This window comes from Tribolium castaneum, chromosome 1 (genome assembly GCF_031307605.1).
Source record: "Tribolium castaneum strain GA2 chromosome 1, icTriCast1.1, whole genome shotgun sequence".
NCBI lineage: Eukaryota > Metazoa > Arthropoda > Insecta > Coleoptera > Tenebrionidae > Tribolium > Tribolium castaneum.
In genome coordinates, this window is record NC_087394.1 from 33302867 (window position 1) to 33324143 (window position 21277).

General features: G+C 33.8%; 1 protein-coding gene across 1 annotated transcript in view; it reads right to left on the reverse strand.

Annotated features, from left to right (window-relative positions):
- LOC657304 (discoidin domain-containing receptor 2) overlaps positions 1–20938 on the reverse strand; it is a 69492-nt gene extending 48554 nt beyond the window's left edge. The window contains exons 1-2 of the mRNA XM_008201861.3: positions 20731–20938; positions 690–1012 (exon numbers count right to left, since the gene is read on the reverse strand). Coding sequence (XP_008200083.1) covers positions 690–813 — 124 coding nt within the window. The 5' untranslated portion in view covers positions 814–1012; positions 20731–20938. The remainder of the gene's footprint in view (positions 1–689; positions 1013–20730) is intronic.
- Between the last annotated feature and the right edge of the window lie 339 nt (positions 20939–21277).

The following is a 21277-nucleotide window of genomic DNA, read 5'->3' on the forward strand; positions in this document are numbered from 1 at the left end:
GCATCGAGAAAATTACCAAATTCCGAATAGTTTTTTGGTTATAAATTTTTTAAAATTTCACCAATTTTTGCATTTATCAGCAATTTGCTCGAAAACTATAAGTCGGAGAACAATAATCTTTTTTGAAAAAAATAGATAATCTAAAGAGCTTTCCAACGATAATACACTTCATGGGATTATCACTAATAGTTCCGGAGCTATTGCTCGACAAATGTTCCGGGTACCCAAAATCGACAAAAATTGCGACGAAAATTGAAAAAATCAAAGATCAAAAAATCGAATATATGGACTTTTTGTGGACTTTTAACAACTCTAGAGGGATGTAAAGGCTTATAAAAGTCCATAAAAGTATACTAGAACGAATTTAAAAAAAAAATTTTCACCTTGAAGGCAAGTGTAATTTTGACAAAAAAAATCAAAATTTTAAATCTCGTGAAAAGACGGTATAATACAGAAAAATACATTACTGAAAATCTGCGCTCGCCACTGAAATTTATGTTCCTAAATTTGAGCATAGCTCAGAGTAACCTGTTTTCCATTTGCAATAATCGTGCGTCCCCTTCGTTCTATTTAGTCATAAAAATGGCATGTTAATTTAATTTCGTCGCGTTGCGTGAATAACGTTCCTTATTCCGTAAGCCATTCTCAATGCCGCGTCGTATAAATTAAGTAAAACAACAGTAATTTACCTAATTCCAATGCGTCGGTGTGGGGAGCAGCAAGGAGCAACAGGACGAACGTCGCTGCCTCCACCACCGCCGTCGCCGCCGCCGCCACCGATGGTCCGATAGTGCCCATGCCGACCGCCGTCATTATCGCGCCACCGGCCGCATGGCAGCTCACGCACGGGTCACTCACGCACAGGTCACTCACGCACGGGTCACTCACGCACTGCCGCCGCTTTTCAGCCGCTCATTGTTACCTCGTTTAACTCCGGTTTGTGTTTCACGACGCTGATGAGGGATGATTGTGAATCCGGCGCCACTTCTGCACATCGCTTTTATTCCTCCTCCTGAAACAAAAAGATACTCAGACCGTGCTCGTTGCATACTGATTCATATGTGTGAAATGAATTACAAACGAAACACTGCGGTCATTAGACTCACAACTGGAATCCCTAAAGGTTCTGATTATAGAAAGCAAAAGACCAGCACTTTTATTGTTGCAGTTAAACATGAAAAGCGCGAATTAATTATACACGATTTAAACTTTGATTCTGTCGGAAAATATATTCTAATGACGGGGTTTTACGCCAAACGTAACCCTTTGTTTTTCGAAAACGCCGCTGCAATTGTATGTACATATATTTGCACCGCTTTATTTCACTGCACAAATGAGATTGATGGATTAGATTAACCGGTGCACGAATGAAATTGATTTTGCAATTAAATGCCACAATGTGGAAAATCTCCACTTATTTAATTATCGACTTGATTCCTAAACGAGGACCAGGACAAACGCACCGAAAAGTAAAAAATATTGACAACAGTCTGTGCACTCCAAAGAGTAACAATATCAACAATATGCCCATAACAAGGCGCTTTCTATAGAAATTAGCAATTTAATAGAGTTTTGTTGTGGCGTATGTTAACTTCGCCAACAATCACTCAAGTTACTAATGGTTTTAATCGATAATCAAACCCTTTAAGTAATGTCCATCTACAAGTGGTAAACAGATTGAGACTGCTAAAAGCGTTTTTAAAAATTAATAGTCAGGCAGAAATCAGCGTTCTAATTTTTTCTAAATTTGATAGTAAATTTTACAAAGTTTAAATCTGCAAAGAAAAAAGTGGGTAATTTTCATAACAATGCAACAGTAATTTTAAAATAATGAATAAGTGCGGAACTACAGAACGATGGAAAGTCGATAACATCAAAAGCTAATTACAGCACTTGTGTTGTTATTGATTCTCTATTGAATGGAAGCCCAAAGCTACACTTTATGTTTATGGTTGCTTTTTGATGTAAGTAGAGATATCCCACATAATGTACGAGATATTCTATATTCCTAATTCTGTTGTGCTGTAAAGAGCTTTGCTGAATTTTTTTACGTAAGGAACACTGTTCTAAAATGACATGATATTAGTGAAACAAAGCGTTCTCTCTTCCATAGGCTGATTAATAATATCATATTATTACAGATCAATTTTACAGGTGTTTTGGATTGAAAAACTTTTGCTAGTTTCTGCTAAAAGCGGTTTCGAAAATTGAGAGTGATTAAAATCTGTTCACGTTTGAATATTTCATTGTGTACAAAAAATGTTATAATGTTTCTTTATAATTGTTTTTTAAACAATATTTTAACAGTATAGAAAAACTAGCACTTAATAGAGATTCAAGTTCTTAGTATTAGTGAGCGCATCCACCAAATTTCACCGCCACAACTCTTCACAACTTTCTTCTACAAAGAATACATTTTTGACAACTTCCTAAAATTAATTATTTAAAATCAATATTTTTGCTTTTTTGGTCCAGTTAGATTGCTACAATAAGCATAGGTTTTTAAATTAAATTTATGCTTCGTTGTGTGACATTAAAAATGAGTAGACCAACAGATAGTGCCTGTAAACATCCAGAAATCATAAAGCCAACAAAGCAGAAAGGATCAACATGTGTTTCTGCGAGCACTCGTATTTAGAACTATTAATTATTTCACACACCACCACGTACTCGATAAACCGTTTAAAAACCGCTTCAGAACATGCAAACTTTGTGGAAATATGTGAAAGTTCCGAATTACTTTTTTATGACTGTTGACTGCGCGCTAACTGATAAAACCTGCTATAATAAACTGTTTCCTCAACAAATATTTCACCAATGAAGTTTGGCATCGTGTCTCTACAACGTCAGTTCGATATTTTTACTCAACTCTCGGAATTACTTCACAGCTGAAATGATAAAATATCAATGAAACTCATCTATTATTTACTTTAATTATTTATCCACGCGGGCTAAATATAGAACGACCGAACTTCTGAATTACATTTATTTCGTTAATACAGACATCATGTTATTGAAATGATTTCACGTTTATTCAGGAAAGAGATCATTTATTTATTTTATTGACTTTTCTTCTAAAAGAGCTTGTAACAACAGATATATTTATAAAATTAAATTATCCTTATTTCCATTACCTTTGAGCTCTTTATAAAATAGAAATTATACATAGGTATGTTTGTTACAAGATGACAGACTGACGGCAATTTTTAAACTTCAAGCTGAAATGCGATTCCAGTACTATTTAATTAGGAACATGAGGTTTGAAATACAATCCTTTGAAGCAGTGATGCACTTTTTTTCAGAAAATTGTACATAACATTGACTTATTTAACTTTGCTAACTGAAATACGAAAAATGCTTGCTTCTTTGTTTAAAGAGTTTTTTTCTTCATTAAGAATTATTTGGAAATGCATTTTCCACGTCACCTTTTGCCAAAAATCATTAGCCAATTCAAAAAAAATTGGTTATCCTACAGTAATTTATTTCTCCCAAATGTAGAAGCCAGGAATTTTTATTTCATCAATTTTAATTAATTAAATGGATATTTTGTTTTAAGTTCCACAAGTCGTCGGAAATGGTGACCTTTTAAGTTGTATCTTTAAAATCGATATTTTTCGCGACAGTAGACGCATTTATACCGTCTTTGAAAAAACGCAGCACTTGCTGTGATATAAAAAAGCCATAGTATAATTGTATCCGTGCCATAAACGAGCCCGTTTTATTCAGCTGGAATTTCTGAATGTAATTAACAAAGATGCCATTTGTGATAAAACTTCGCACCGAGTGTGTTAACTGCAAACAACATGTTCGATGTGTTGTACAATTTTCAGTGATAATGGGACGACTGTTAAAATATTCACAGCGTAAACAGGAGATATGCAGTCTATAATGTTTGCACCAAAACAAAAAAGTCCATTGCATAGTCACTTTTATAACGAAATGTGAAGGAGTGGTCATGAAGTCGCACCCAGCTGGAGCTTTTTAATTTGTTCAACACCACAAATCTTCATTATTACGTATGTAAATGAATTTCCCCTAAACGTTCCCCTAGGCCGCAGCGAAAAGAATTTTTAAGATTATAAATACTGCAGGATCAACATTTGATTACCTACAGCAAAGCGAATTTAATTCTCTGTCATTCCATCGCGAAATATGCGTCCGGTATTATTTTATCAGGTTTTATTTGGCAAATTCGAAACAAGAAAAGTTTAATTTATACAACTCGGCTTCGCCCAGGGTTGGCATTATCTGCATGAATTAAATTATAACTTTCCCCAAAATAAAGAAACACAATTTGGAGCGGGACGCATTTGAGCGCAAAATCAGGACCTGATCACGATAAAAATTCGTCGGTTTATTGTCTTTCATCTTCGTTGGTCAGATAGCCGCAGCTAAGCCCCCCACAGAGAAGGCTCAACACTGCCCCTCTGCGAAAGCAACAGTTGTTCACTTCATGATGGATGTTCGAAACTGAATCTGATGCTCTCTTGGCTTGTCACCAAATCACGTTCTTTGATCGATTACTTCATTTTGTCATGTAGGTATTTCTCAGACAAGGCTGAAATTATATTGTTCCTCCACTCGTACATGGTGTTCACCAGACGAGATAACAGCACGTCAAAGAGAATTTGTTTTGTAACAACATGATGATTAATTTTTAAAGATGTTAGGCTTTGTTGTACAATCGTCAGACCTGTCGCTAAAGGTCCCGAAAAATAAATAATAGCTTGAAACTAAAGCCATGACAATTGAGAGGTTATCAAAGATTCCAACTGTATGGCAGTTTTTGTTCACTGAAACAATAACAATCGTAGAGAAAGCCATTCGAAATAAACACTTAGGGTAAAACAAAGGCACGCTTCATTATAACATCAAAGGGATATTCGTTAAGCGGATAGACGATCAGAAAGGACAAACATATTAAATTATGTAACAAGTTAACTGGAAGTTATCGGGCACAGCGAAATGACTAAAATTTTAAAGAACTAAAATGCTAGTTGCACCTTTAATTTGAAGATCTCATTAATAGTTCTTGATGTCTAGCCAGTCATTAAAAATTTTGTGTTTTTTTTATAAAATGTACCAAAAACCTTTGGATATAAGTTTAGCAGACCACATTTTTTTGTATTATTTGACATCACGGCTGCATGTTTTAAGGTGAATTAGGTCATAAACTGTTTTTTTTTTACCTTTTCTTAAAAATAAAAATAAAAGTTACCACTGAATTCAGAAATAAAATTTTTAATTTTGATTTTAAAAATCAATAAATTTGACCTTTGGTGCCAAACTAAATGACGATAGAAAATTAAATAGTTTTCTCTTTTAATTGTGTCCTAAATTTCAAGGTGCCCTGTTAAATCGTTGTAAAAATATTTAGCTGTATCCATTCTTTTTAGTTCCAAAAATGACTGCCTGAGGGTTGGAATTAGAAAAACATCATTATTGTTATTGTTGCATTTTATTTTTTTACTGTAATGAAAACGTCACAAAAATTGAACTATTTATACAGTAAAATACAGAATAAAATAATTAACTGCAAAAATATTTTCCATGTTTTAGTGTTTTCGTTTATTCGTCATTGCTATTTCTGTTTTATTTTTCATGAAACTCAATTTCCCTGATTCTCATCGAACAATTAGTGTCTATTTTAAGCTCTTTGCCGTCTAAAAATATAATTGATCATAATCTACAATTATTTAATTACGGACCGATAATTGTATCGCGTCTGGAAAATCTAATATTTCGACAAAATCAATATCTTTAATGAATATTACATTAGATTATAATCGTCCAAGCACAAACAACCTGAGGCAAGTTTTATTGAATACGATACGATATTTGCCAAGTAGTAATTATTTCCAAAATGATTCGTTGATTTAATTACGCTTTAAATTGCTCTTATTTATCTGCTCCATTTATTGAAATTAAAACACAGTGATTTTATTCTCGCTTCCTTTGAAGCGCGAGATTGATCGATAATAAAAATAAAACAAGTCTTGAGTCGCGTTACTAAATTTTAATAACATGCCAATAAATAACAGCGATAAGTGCAGGTAATATATCACGTTCAAATTGAATTGATGTGTCCATGAATATTATTACAATTTACAGCACAATTACCGTAACTCTATGAAAACAGAACTGTTAATATCAAATGAAAAATTATATAGTAGATAACAGGTGATATTAGTTTTCCCAAAACCACAATGTCGACATTTATTTGTCGATATTGCATCTGCTTTCAAATTCGAGCATTTACAAGCATGGTAATTGTATTAATGTACGGCCAGATGCAGTGGCGTAGGCGGAGAACGGAACGAAACTCGATGAATATTCATGAGAGATGCCTCTGTAAAGCCTTCGTAAATGAACAATGATATATTTTCAGATTATGCAATTGTATGTTTTATAATTATCGAAATGAATCTCCAGGGGTGGACAACGTATATGGCATAGTGCTAACGATGCATTAACACGACATTTAATTTATCTACTTTGATGCAAGTGATATAAGAAAGTAAAGCATGTAGTGTTCTTATCAGTTGTGTTGTAAAAGCCACCACGAGTCTAATTAGTTATTAAAAATAAGCCATTACGTGTAAGCGCCGCGTTTATTACTCACACCGCAGGAGTTATCACAACAAACGTTTTTTTTTTTCAATTGAGAAAACTGTAATTATTTCTTGAATTTGCAAAATCCATTTCCGCCGAGATTAAATACAGAAGTCGTATCGCTCGTGTTTTGATTTGAAAAACCGTCTGCGGCAAAGCCCCGTAATAATCGGAAGAGAAAAACTGACGGGCTGTCAGTTCACTTTATATTTTTGTAAGCTGCGGCTGCACGAAAAAGAATTTGTCACTTAAGTGAAAAATGCTGCTTACCAGACTTAATTTACAACGCAAACTTCCAGAAAGCTGACCCAATTTCGTAGTACCTGTGTCATCCTATTACGGTTTTTGTAGCTTTGCAGTAAATCTCTTTGTGGATTTTATCTTTCAAGTCGTTTTACCGTACGGCCGATATCCCTGTTTCTACTTTTCAAGCTTTGCGAAATTAGCGTGCTTTGTGAAATTTGAATTAGCCTTTTTTAGTTGTGAGCACAACAAAATTTAATTTATTTATCTGCAATTGGAGCTTTGTGCCCAAAGTTGGCATTTTTAATTAGGAAACAATGGGAGATTGAGCTGCCTGCTGGGATTCTTTCGCGCCAGGTATAGGTATCGTAGAAATGCAATAGTTGCGATATTGAAACATTCTTGTTTCTGACACACACATATTTCTCGTTCGCTTCCAATTTTAGAGAGGCTTCGTTGATTACTCCGGACAAACTATGTGAACTAAGACAATATTACTGATAAATCGCTATTCTTCTGAAGTTTCAATCTTAACTGCAGTATAACAGATTACGATGATACTGCAATATCTCTCAGGGTTTGGTTGGTTGAATGCGAACGTGTGACCTGTAGAGTGCAGGATTTCAAACTTTAACACTTTCAGATTTATACCCATGAGAATTATAACACGTGACTGGAAAGAGGGATTTTGATATTAAATTTCAACCAGGTCCGCATCACCTGGCAATCTACTTGATACGTATCAAATCAATTTTTGGCCTCATATTTTGAATAATCCAATTTAAATTTTCACTCTTAATTTAAATTGCATTAAAACCTTCCGGATAATAAGCCGGATATAATGCGAATACTAAAATATCTATTTGCATCACCTACAGCGTAATAGAGGATATAGGTAACGTAACGATATTTATTTAAACCATATTTCCAGGTTTTAAAAATTTTACTACCACTGTTTGGCTGAAACGACGTTTGTTCCCTATATGCTTGTGTATGGCCAAGTTGTGTTCAAAGTTATAGTTTTGTAGTTTTTTCAGGTGTTTGAATAATGTTATAACAGTGTTCCATCGTGTCATTTTAATTCAAAATAATATCTTTCGAGGGAAAAAGTTGAAAAACTATAAAGACAATCAATCATTTTAAGATTTGTTGAGTACAGATATACGTCGTAATCGTTATTGTTTCATCAAATGCGTGAAAAACGGAGAAACCTTACTTGTGCACAACACAAAGCTGGCTGGAAAAGTTCAGGAGCTTTTCAAAAATTGAGACTTGAGACAATACAGTCTATATATAACGCCCAGGGAGTTATATTTTCCTCTTAATTAAAAAAACAAGTGCATAGGCGGAGATTTTCACGAGAAAACTACTTTTTGTATTATTTTGAAATAATAAGGTTTTGATGTAAAAGTTAAATTAAACAGGAATATAAAAAATGTAGGATCATCTTTCATATGTTCTTAAACGACTAAGCACTCATTACAAAAAATTAAACACAAAAATAAATGGAATAATTATTATTAATATCAAAATGTTTAATTTTCCATTGCACTAAATTATTAATTTTTGATATTATTTAGATTAAAATAGAAAACACCGAAATGATAAATGACAATTAAAAGTGGCGGTCAATGTCCTCCACACAATACTAAATAATTACTGTGGTTGTGCGCTTGATGAGAAAACTTTTTGGCTGCGCTTTATGAAACCAATCTAAATGTCCATCTGTTTAATATACTTTCATGCCCGCTTTCATGTTCTGTGTCATTACCAACAGAATCATTCACCTGCCGATGGACTCGTAATTGCTCAGCCTTATAATTAAATTAAAAAATCAATTAACCCATCGTTCAAAAAAAAACATTTGTAATCCCTTAATTATTCCCAACTCCTCAATTTTTCCCCGCTGTTGACTATCTCCCTTCTAAGACAGCAAATCAGTTTCGCCTTCAAGAGAAATCCTTGCAATATTTTTCCTCGGAAAACTGACTTTTTCGTTGTCGATATTTTTTATCTCGCGACTGGAAAATAATATTCGAACCGTAGGTAGCTTTGTGGAAATTTTATGAGTTTGCTTCAAGTTAACAAAAGGAGTGCATTTTATAAGACAGTATGTTCAAATATATGAAATAATCAGAGGTCACCGCGATGGCGCTCTTGCACACTTGGCTTTAGTTTTATATCAAAACAGAACAGATCGATATTACTACTTTAGTGGGTTGCCTGTGTCAGGCACCAAAACACGATCGTATCTCATGGCCATGTCATATTTTCAAATAATAAGAATGATTTAAGGGTATACACGTGACTGCTTTCATATGTAACCTGATATTTTATAACAACGATCGCGGTACCGACTATTCATGGAAAGATTAGAAACCTGATTAGATCCACTCATCACAGATGATTAAAATTTACTGTAACATGTGAAAGGAAAATTGTTGCCGTGCTCGTCGGTACTCGTCAGAAAGCACTCTGCTATAAAATTTTGCAATTAGTTTTTTTTCTAGAATTGATTTTTGATTTTTCAGTTGGAAGTTATTTTCTTGGTAAAAAAATCTATAGGTATTTGTGTACCAAAATTTGAATAAAACGGCATTATTCGAGCAAAACTTCATGAGTTTACGGCCAATCAGAGACTTGATTACACTAAAAGCTCTCACGGTGGCTGTTTTTCAGCATAATCAGCCCTTAATATGCTGCATTTGTGAACTGGATGCAGATTATTGCATGAAATAGTCTCGTTTAAACTGCTTCCATTTGAAAGGCAAACTAAAAACAGATCAATATCCAATCAATTAATAAAAAATTTAGGCTTATTCCTTGGATTACTTGTGTTATTTACAGCGCAATATCGTCCAATCTTTCCTAAAATGAAATTTCAACGTCAGATTTCTGTTGTCGTATCTTACTGTGAGAATTCATTTCGTAATCCAAAACATATGAAAATGTCAATGGCATACCGACCGTCTCTTGGAAAATAACATCAGAATTGAACAAATCTGTGACTTTTTAAATTCATACAAAAATAGAAAGGCAATTTAAAGCGCAGATGCCAAAAGAGTCAATTTAATTACCTTGCCGGGTTTAACTGAATCAATCATGTGTGGAATTTGGTCGAGAATATTCCTCACTCCTGTAATTTTATTTCACTATAACCGACTGTTCTGCTAGGGGTAGTGAGAAATATGCGACCCTTTCATTCAATTCAATTCCGAGCGCCAATTTAAAACAATAAGGTCCTTGTTAACCCCATACGGCAATTGCATCGTCGAGTCCCTTGTTGTTAGTTGAGATTCTTTAATTTATTTCGGTACAGCTTTTTACGAACACCTGGTGTCCTTTTTAAGTTCGCCTTTATTAAATTGCTCTTTTAATTTTATTTCGCTCACTTAGATGTCCTAATTCACGACTCAATCTATACGTACTTAGTAATTAAAAACATTTGAGAAATAATTTGGAAATAAGACTTTACAGAATTAGTCAAAAAAAAATTCTCTTATAGTACGAGATACAATATTTTTTTTAAGAAAAATTGATTTAAAAATGTGTTTAAATATCAGGGAGCAAACTGTCTTATGTCCTAGTTTATGATCACTGTTACGTCTCTTGCAAACCACTTTAAGAAATATGGCTACATGACAACGACCATAAAATATCGAATCGAAAATAAGAAATATGTACTGAGTTCGGAAAAACAAAAACTAAGATATTTTAACCTTTAATTTAAGGAGATTTGGAATGTGTGTTTAGGGAATCATGTAATTGATCATACGGAAATAATAATGTTAGCTATTTCAGGCAACGACATTTTTATTGTAAATTTACGATTTTACCAGCTATAAATTTTACTACAACGTACGTGAGAATAACATTCGGTCCGTTGATGCACACAATTTATCCTCCCTTTTATTTTTTACCATGAAATTAGTGTTTACTCTTTTAGGATTAAACTCTGTTGATGGTTAATTAATTAAACGGTGTTGGATGGAATTTAAACAAACAACGGCAATTTTATTGCCAGTCCCATGCAAAAATGTTTATAAAAAGTTACAGGAGTCACTAAAATTGGAACGGTGTAGGAATAAACTTTTGTATTGATTATTAATAGTTATTTAATTTAATAAAACTGGAAATTGGCAATTGAAATATGAAATTATATACGAAACAATCATTTGTACACGCCTTACTGATCACAAAACACATTTATTTAAATTAAATATGTACAATGTGTTTTAGAATGATTCTCATCTAGTCGTCTATGTGTTAATTATGCATTATAGAACTAGTGACAGGCATTTAGACATCGAATATTCCCATTCTATATTTATTAAGTCTCCAATTCGGAAATAAGTGTTTTCTTACACAGTGTCTAACAATTTAGTTGTATTTTTAAAAGAAATTAATTGTCAAATTTGACATTTATTGACAATGTTTTTACATGTAAATCGATTTCAAAGTTAACTAGATGAGAATCATTTCAAAACACATTGCACGAGTACTGTTTCCTACTGGGCACATATGCATAAATCAGTGCCGATGCACATTGTTTCAGTTTTTATTTTATGAGTCGTAGAAATTATGAGAAGCATCATTTTCGTGCTTTTGACAGGCTTACTAAACAACATTTCTCTCAAAGAGTACTCTTTTAGTTTTTACAATTTCCCCTTTGATTTTCTCGTATTTCTCATGCAGAATAATGAGGTGTTTGAATCAAAGCTGTGCATTTTTAAAATCCGTGCATCGGATTACTTATGTAGTTTCCTTATTACAATATTAGCGAAACTAGTTTAGGGAACGTAAGTGCGAAACTCTCTGGAACAACAATTATTTTAAAGTTGGGGAAGTTTTAACGGTGTTAACCGAGGGAATGTTGGTATACAGCCCCCGACGAAGGTTATTTCAAAATGCGACTGTTGAGTCACTAACACATGACGTTTAATTTGTAATATATTAAGAGTTTCATCACGGCCAACGGATCGCGTTTCCATTAACCAACGATTTCTACCAACCGCGCACTTAATTACCTCCTAATCGTCGATATATCAGAGTCACTTTTGACAGGATCGATATACTGGACTTAGTTACACCAGATGGGGGAGTCTAGACTTTTAATTAAGTGCAGTCATGCCGTAATTTTAATAACAGAAATATTTTGTTAATTAAAAGTTTCTGGTATTTTACAAAATTTTTAAACTGGGAGAGGTCGAGACCAAAGCTGAAAAATTCGCACATCTATCAACGCGAACGAAATTGCACCGAAGCGTTTTTATTTTTATTAAATTCGTAACTGTGGAATGTAATAATATTCCGTCAATGGGTTGAAAAAACGGAATAAATGAAAACCAAGTCAAATACCCTAGGTTTAACATCTAATCAGCGATGCATTTTCCACTACAAGGACTGGTCTTTCAATATTCAATTCTGCAGCCGTAATTATTACACTGTTTAACTACCCACATGTAATTAACCATCAACTCTGAACATTATACCTGTACTACTAGACAATAATTATCCACTGACATCAGTAAACAGACACTAATAAACCACGTCGAGTAGATAATTAGATAATACCAAAGTATAGAACTAGATCAAAACAATGCCTACAAAACTGGCTCCTCATATTATATTATGCCTTTTGCCAGCACCTCATTGTTCCCCAATGCCATTAAAAAATTTAAGACAGTAATTCGGTAGGGAATTTAAACAGTTATTAATTTTAGATCAAAAGATTACCACCTCTAAGCTCAATAACAATTTATGATTATTTGATTAGTTGTTGTCGAGCATGCCTATTGATTAAGATTTAAGTTTGGTGAAGTTTAAAGTTCAAAGTAATTTCCAAATTTTTTCTACTAATTAAGCGCACTTAAGCAGAACATCAATATTCCAAGCTACTTTGCTAGTATCAATAGGCAACACATTAGGACGTTTTATTCATTTTCATTCTGTTTTTTATGTCCAAATTTAGTAAATCGAATCACATTGTCTTTTACAAACAATTAACAAAGCCCACATTATGGATAGAAATGGATTTTATTGGAAAAATTCCATTTAAATTGACGAAAAACTGGTAGTGGCTATTATTATATATTCAATAATTTAACAAAACATCTAATTTTACCAGTTGAAATTTTGTTCGGAACAACATAACAGGGAGTTATGTTTTTTTACAATCTTTGGATAACTTTATCCTGGGATTGGTACTCGTAAATTTTGACAAATACATTGTAATTTTCATAATTTTACCATGAATAACTTATCCGGAGTTTATCTGGGGATCACTGAGGATTGCAAAATCTAGGGTTCCTTTATTTGAAAAGTCCTTATCCCACAAAAAATAACACCTAAAAAAATTCAACTTTTCAACTTTTGTCGAAAACGAAATAAAATTGTGGATTTAATTACACATATGTTCTTATAATTTGGAAGAGAATTTAAAATTAACGTTGAAATTCAAGAGATAGGGCCTCTAAACACATCTAAGTACACCTTCAGTCTTCAAAAAGGAGTAGAATTACGTTTGATGAATCTTGTGATGAGTCTGGAAAATGTGCTATAATTGTTATATTATTTTGTTGTTGATGAGATAGTCAGTTTTGATGACTCTTTTTCCTGTTAAAATGTGGTTTTATTGTTTGGATCGACCAGTCGTAAAGATCGGTAAGTCGTTAGGTCGTCAGATAGCGGGGTGGATGTCAAACAAGCCATAGAATCGGAAATAGCGTTGTATAGATAACAGCTTATCGAAACTGACCGCAAACAGGGGCCTGGCGGATTTCCGAAACCAATGTCAAATGGCGCGAATTGTAAAAATATGACACTGATGATGTCATAATAAATTTGCAAAAACGCATCTTCGATATGGACGATTTAGTAGAAAGAACGGCTTTTTAAAACTAACGACCCTAATTCGACTGCAGAACGGCAGTAGTCCGAGTCAAGTGCATCCACAAATTGCGCTAGATTTCAGCGCCAAGATTCCTCGTTTTGTATTTATTTTTCTGTCGATAATGGAGCAAGTGGATGGCTCTTAATTGGGCACAGTGTTCCATCAAGTATCAAAATTGCGACTGGTTACGAACTAATTTCTGTAACGTTTCCAATAACGAAACGAATAGAATTTCGCTCGGCCGCCAATAGCCATTAGATTCTAATTAATGAAAATGTTTGAGAGTTGCGAATTTGTCTGAACCCTCGTTTAAATCTTCGTTTAAAAGGTTTTAAAAAATCGATGACACCGAGCGGCCGCTGCGGACCTAATGGTCTACAAAATCGCAAAGTGTTTCTATCAAGGAATCGCAATTAATAATAATCAATTTTACTCGTATATTGCTTTTCAATTGGTACTATTTATAAAGCTGACGCTTACAGACAGCTCAACTACTAATTATGCGCAATCTATTATGTTCAATCGATTGCGATGGCAAAGGAAAATATCATGGTGTTGAATGGGTTGCCAAACAGTTCAGTTAGTCAATTTGTCTTGGTACCACTTTAGCGACACAATCAGTAAATAATGCCGTACAATTTGCCTGAAAATTTACTAAACACGTATGCAAATTTAAAAATTTGTAGAGATGTAGACGTTATTTAAAAAAATAGATTTATCAGAGGCATTTGGTTTGTGCACTAGCCCAGAAATAAACTCTTGTTGAAAGTGAAACAGCAAACAAGGGTTTTTTAGTACATCCGCCGTTTCTTTTACATTCCAATGAACACATTTACCCTCGTTGCCTGCGTATTCATATCTGAAAAGCTCTATTTTGAAAAACATAAATCCTTGATTTTTTAAGCCACTGGCTCGATTTTGCGCCGAATTTCAGTTACAGTTACAGTTTTAATTACAGTTTTTTAAGCGAGCGCCTAAGATAATGCCAGTCGTCTTCAGCAAGAGGCTGTGTTTGTTCAAGTTAAAGACAAATATTCCATCTTCCTTATTGCAAAACTGTCACTCTAACGGAGTAAACAACAAGAGGGGTGTGAGCCGAGAACTCATCGTCTACATTCAAGTGGGAATTAGGTGTTATTATCTCTAGTGTCCGGTGCAGTTCGGCGCCAACAGACGCGCTTTCATTGATTTAACCTACGGCGACCCCAATCATATTGTCATAAATAACACAATCATTCTCTGGGAGAGATCCCACTATTATCATATTTACGGACTATTATAATATAGTACACTTATATAAATGACGGCGGCGGCGGCGGAGGCGGCGGCGACGCCGTAACTGATGGCTGGAGGAGTTGAAATATGGATGATAAAATTATAAAGCATTCGAGTTTTTCCTTCTAATCACATCAAAATTTGATAAAGGAATCTGATGCGGTAACTCGTCAATGTTGCATAATTTCAATGTTTAGGGACAAATCTGTTTCATAAATTAAATAGTAGAAAGATTGCTAGTATTTGAAGATTGAAGGGATAATAAAAATATAAATATTAAATACTTCGATCAAAAAATTTCAATTTTTTATTTTCTCAATTACGGCAAAAGTATTCGAAAAAACGGAACTGTTTTGATCCTAGGCTATGTAAAATGACCTGGGGAAACGATTGGCGTCGAGAAAATTTCCAAATTCCTAATGGTTTTTTGGTTATGAATTTTTTAAAATTCTACCTATTTTTGCTTTTATTTGCAATTTTCTCAAAAATTATTAGTCAGAGAACAATATTTTTTTTGAGAAAGATAGGCAATTAAAAGAGCTTTCCAACGATAATAAACTTCATAGGGTTATGTCTAATAGTTCCGGAATTATTGTTCGATAAATGTTCCGGGTACACAGTATCGACCAAAATCGCGACAAAAATTGGAAAAATCAAACATCAAAAAATCGAATTTATGGACTTTTTTCAACTTTTGACAACTCTAGTGGGTCGTAAAGGCGTGTAAAAGTTCATAAAAATTTGCTAGTTGTTCATAAAAATACTTGGTCAAAGTTTTTTTTACCTCCGATTTGATTAGTAATTTATTCCCGCAAGTAATAACGAGATCGATAATTGAAATATAAATTCACTCACAACACTTTAATGGTCAAAAATGGATCTTTTCCTAATTTGGTAGCAACCAATTTCAAAAGCTGATCGGTTTGCTCTAGTAATAAAGATCAAAGTAATTACAAACCGCCCATTTTAGAAAAAAGCAAATAGAAATAATTAAGCCAAGATTAGTTTGGCTACTTATTTAATAACATTCCTGGAAGTAGAAAGGATCAGGCTGCTGTGCATTGACCCTTCTCGAGTATTTGTAAATTTAAAAACCAACAGCTTTTGCTTTTAACCGGTAATTCAGTGCACGTATTTGGTTTTATTGAGTGTCGGCAGAACCTAATAAACGCGCCCGACAATAGAGAGGCGTGATGTTGATGTAGATGTTCGCGAGACAGCCTCGCAGTGTCCCCTCAGTGCAACTATTCCAATAACCCCGTCGTCTGCGAGTCTTCGGCCGTTAGCGCGTGTTCCTATGTTTTGTCGCATGTCACAAGCATGTTCTCTCCCTATGGACGGCACACGCGGGCCACGTGACCTGTTTTATTCATATTTTCAATTTCCTCTCGCTGTTTTTCACGCTGGGCAGGTAATGTTTGTTTTCCGTTATCCTACTTGTGTTACAAGGATATTACTAATTCACTAACTGGAGAACAATAACTTGAAACATGGATTAAAACTGCCGACAAGGATCACATGGAAAAAACAAAATTCACACCAGCTTTTCATTAACTGATCAGTTATTTTGTCCACCTGAAGAAGACACACTTCAAACCCTTGATAAGACGGCCTAATTTACGATTGTTTTTTTGCTGCTGGGTTAAAAGCTCCAGACCTTTTTCCCGTATAAATTGCCACTCAATTGAGGACGTGTAAATAGGCCTATCTTCCGAATAAGTCAATCATTGGTGTTATTTTCACATAAACAAAGATAAAGCACGTTCTTTTATTTACTCCAATCCCATTTCACCTGCGTAATAATCAATACCTACACTGGTGCACTTTAGATTCATGCAAGAACTGTTTTCTAAGGATTCAGCAAATTTGTTTGAATCTTTCATTTATTCCGCTGCAAGAAAATTTCCTCACACTTCTCGCAGATATTAAACTGAATTCATAACTTTAGAAACACTTTTGATGTGAGAGAGGCGACCAAAGAATAATTTTTCTCATATGCAAGAGAAAACTGATCGGTGTCTGTCTGTTTTTTTTCAGGGTCTTAATATTAATTGGTTCATTCAAATTATAAGAAACTGTAGAAGAATTATCATGAATATTATTACAATTTTGGAGATAGAGTAAAAATACCTATAGACACTTCTAGCAGGCTCAGTCTGTATGTTAAAAAATTAAGGTACACAGTATTTATTATTCGACAGAAGAAGATAATTATTTCATCAAAACTTAATGAAAATTAGTTGGGAAAGAAAATAGAAAAGTCCTTGTCTTGCAGAAGCTTATACAATTTTAAATCTGCAGTTGTATGATTTGTGAATAAAACATTACCCCTGAAAATGTAAATCCAAATAATCTGTAGATTGTCGCTCCTAATCAAATCTTCATAAAATATGCAAAGTTGACATTCACTTGATGTTTATAGCCAAGGCTCAAAAAAAATACAATACCCTGAACTTTTGAACTTTTTATTGGGTTTTGATAAAATTATTGAGTGGGTATTGACGCCAAATACAATTTGCTGTCGGAATCTTTTAATCAGTTAGCTTTTGTTGGCAGATTTGCTCTTGAAAACGGGAATCGAAATTAGTTTATTAATAATTAGTTGAAAAATTAATTAAAAAACGATTAAGTCTGGCACGAGTGTGAAGCGCGACATGTACATGTTCGTTAATTCTTGAAGACAATTATGCTTCCAGTTGTTTCTTTGATGATTAATTTACTTCGAAAATAATTACAGAAACTTGAACATTTTGATAAATCCTTTGGCACGGAAAACAATTTCGCCTGCGACAAAAACATCTAAGGCATTCCTGTTTTGTAGCATCAGCACGTGTCTTCAGCACTTTAAATCCACGGACAATTAATCCCATCTAGCAGAAAATAGGCGCAATTGTAAGCGACTGGAAATGAAAGATGTAAGACGAGTTTACATCAACTTGTTCACTTGTGCCTCTCATTTCAAAATCGTTAACAAAAGAATGAGCAAGAACTATACGAATGTAAATATTCCCGAAGGCGATAAAGGGTGAAATTGAATCAGAGGGAATTTTAAAATAGCAAACCTAGAACGAATATCAATGGAATTGCTCAAATAACTGTTGAAGGCGCATTGTTCATAAGCACAAACTATGACTTGAGTATAAAGTTTAGTTTTGGAAGTTATGGCACTTTAAACGGGCTCATTGAATTCCTCCTATTCTCAGCTAAGCGATATAGCCATTGTAACTGAAGCCGGCGCTATTTGAAACAATATTTCATAATATCTCCTAGAGTTTAACTTAATACAAGGATTACGGCTTAAACCCTAAACCCAATTTGACCGAAGCCTGAAAGATTTAATTGATTTATATTTCACATTCACGATTTTCCTAAAATATAGGCATTAGACGCGATTATAAATAATCTAGTTGACGTCGATACAAATTTATTTAACGGTATGTTGCCTACCTGAATCCATTAGCCTCAATTTTCATCCATTTTCGCTTGAGGCACAACCACTAAACGCAATTACGATATCATCTTTTAATCGCTTCTGCCGCACATGGAGACAAAACGTCGATGGAGGAGTCGCGATTTCGAAAATTTACAATACAACTGACAACTCAATTTTCCTAATTCATTGCTTATAGTTTTGAACAAATAACAGTCTCACAAAAACAGAAATATTTCAGCATTTATCTAAATGGAAAATTGAATAAAAATGCACTATGGTTTATGCAAAGTTCGCCGGGACAGCTTCCAAATGAATTTAGTTTTGCATATTAAAATATGCTGACGTATTTTATTAAAAACTGTTTACACACAGCGGTGTCTATAAATAAATGTTTGTGATTAGCTGAAATAAATCAACATGACATAATTCTCCACAAATACTGACTAAAGCTTCACCTTTCGCCAGATATTTCAATTCATATATTTAAATGAATTATAAAAAATTAAACATAGAAGGGAAGATAAATCATTACTGTTATTTACACACGTATTTAAACTAAAATAAAAATTTTCGTTTAAATTTTAAACCCCAGCTAAACCTTTTCATGTAGTTATCTTTGTTATGAAAAAGTTCAAATGCCAAAAACGTTAAACTCACGGTAGTTCAAATAATCTTAAGTGAATAACTTATTTAAATGCAAAAAATTTCTTAAGGAATTTACGAATGCTTTCCGGTCAAGCATAAGATATTTCAGTGAATATAGTTTTAATCAGATAAGCCCTTTAAGCCAATGATAACTTTTGTTCGTAAGAATTCAAAAATAATTTTTTCAATTTAAGAAATGATATAGCCATTTAACTAAGACTTCCAGTTCTTAACTCTTTTTTACTCTTTCATCGTGAATCAAATCTAAATGAGAACAGAAATTAACACAAGTCTCGAAGAGTCTTGAACTATCCACTTTTGTTCTTCTTCTTGGTCTTGACATAGTGTTGGAAGGCCTTGTCTTTTTTTGGCAAGTCCAAAATTTTTAGCACAACTAGCTACAGTTTTCAAGAACTCAGAAAAGCATTACTGTTTTGCTTTTTTAACAAAAGTATAGTAGTTTTTTCGAAAACTTGTCAAAACTCATATTTTTGTTGCTAGCTTTTAACTGGATTAAATTAATTTCAAGACTGAATTTTCTCACGTTTTTTATTAGAAATAGAAAAACACATTTTTAAATATCTAGAATACTTTACAAGAAAGTGTTTGGTGGGAAAAATGTTCATAATAGAACGAGTCAGACATTTTAAATTCACTAAAAACCAGAATACTTACGAAAACATTCATTTGAAATCCCGTACAAACTTTTACAGGGGAACAAACACAATTGTGTTACAGAACGTGTAGAGTAACATTAGTCAAGAAACTTGAACTGATTTACATTTATTGACTGGAAGACTTCAAATTCTAACAATGTGCACAGTTGTAACTTTTTTATTTTACATTATTTTGTCGAAATTAAATTAATCGCCGTTTTGATTTCATAGAACAATACTTCTATTTTAGTACGTTTTATTATAATAATACATCAATTCGCTGGTATTAAGTAAATAAAAAAATTATACCACGATTATTGTAAACTTGTTTTTAGCAAATTTTAGAGCTTAACAGAAACTAAAAATTTGGTCACATACCTATTGTTATTGTGTCCATTGTTTAGGAATTATTTATTTATAAATTCCAATCACATAATCCTGTTTTTTTGTTTCCATTATTCTGTATATGGATTGTGGATTCTTTTAATTACCAACACCTATTGTATAGTATGTATGAAAACAACTAGAGTTGTCTTAAATGTCTTAAAAATGAAATTTATTCATACCATAGAATTACAGACTTAATTGTTTATTTTTTATAAGTAAGTATTAAAGTAAAAGTTGGAATTTTTGTCAGTTGTTACGACTTGTTGAAATAATTGCCGCGGACATAACTTGTAAATGTTGCAACACACCATTCACGTTTCAAAAATACTCGCCATAAGCGCTCCAAATATGTTTTAAGTTACGATTATTTCATCTGCAAAAGCATTCCTGGCATATCTCCGTTTGACGTGACCCGGTAAAGTGCACATAATTCAAATTACCCAACCGCGGCTCATTTACACAAAGAAATATTTTGAGCACATTGTTTCCTGTTGCACCGTCTAGCAGCACGCAGGTGCTTCCACCAAAAATAAAAAAGCATAAAAACTTCAAAAGCGCAATATAACTTGCGGCAAACACGGACTTACCGAATAAAATAATTCGAGAACCATGGCACTAAAATCGTCCAGATTCACATGTAATTGTCAATGACAGGCCGTAATTTAAGATGCGTTCGTTCGATTTGAATTAAACGGAGCTTTAGTCTGAAAAGTTTGGAGCACGTGTGGTTTGAAGTTTGGAGCACAGTCTGACACGGCAATTCTTGTGTGGAGTCGTATCGTGACTGCATTCAGTGTTGAGTTCAAATGTAAATGTCCGGTTTCGCGCCATCATGTGCCCTCTGTTGGGAGACGCCTGTATGAGGCGACGGCTGGGAGGTGGCGACGCCTGCGGAAGCTTTCTGCTGACGGGAGCTTTCGGCGGTTGGGGAGCTTTGCTCAACTGGCACGTGCAGCACTCTAGCTGAAACAGCAGCAATGAACCGAAAGCACTGCAACGAACGCGCTTTAATGTTCCAAACGATAGTTCATGGACAACTAATTCTGAATTATTATTTAGTTCGCAGGATTTTTTAGATCTTTTCTTTTTCTTTTTAAAACTACTCTTAACTAACTGACAGTAACCACAAAAGAC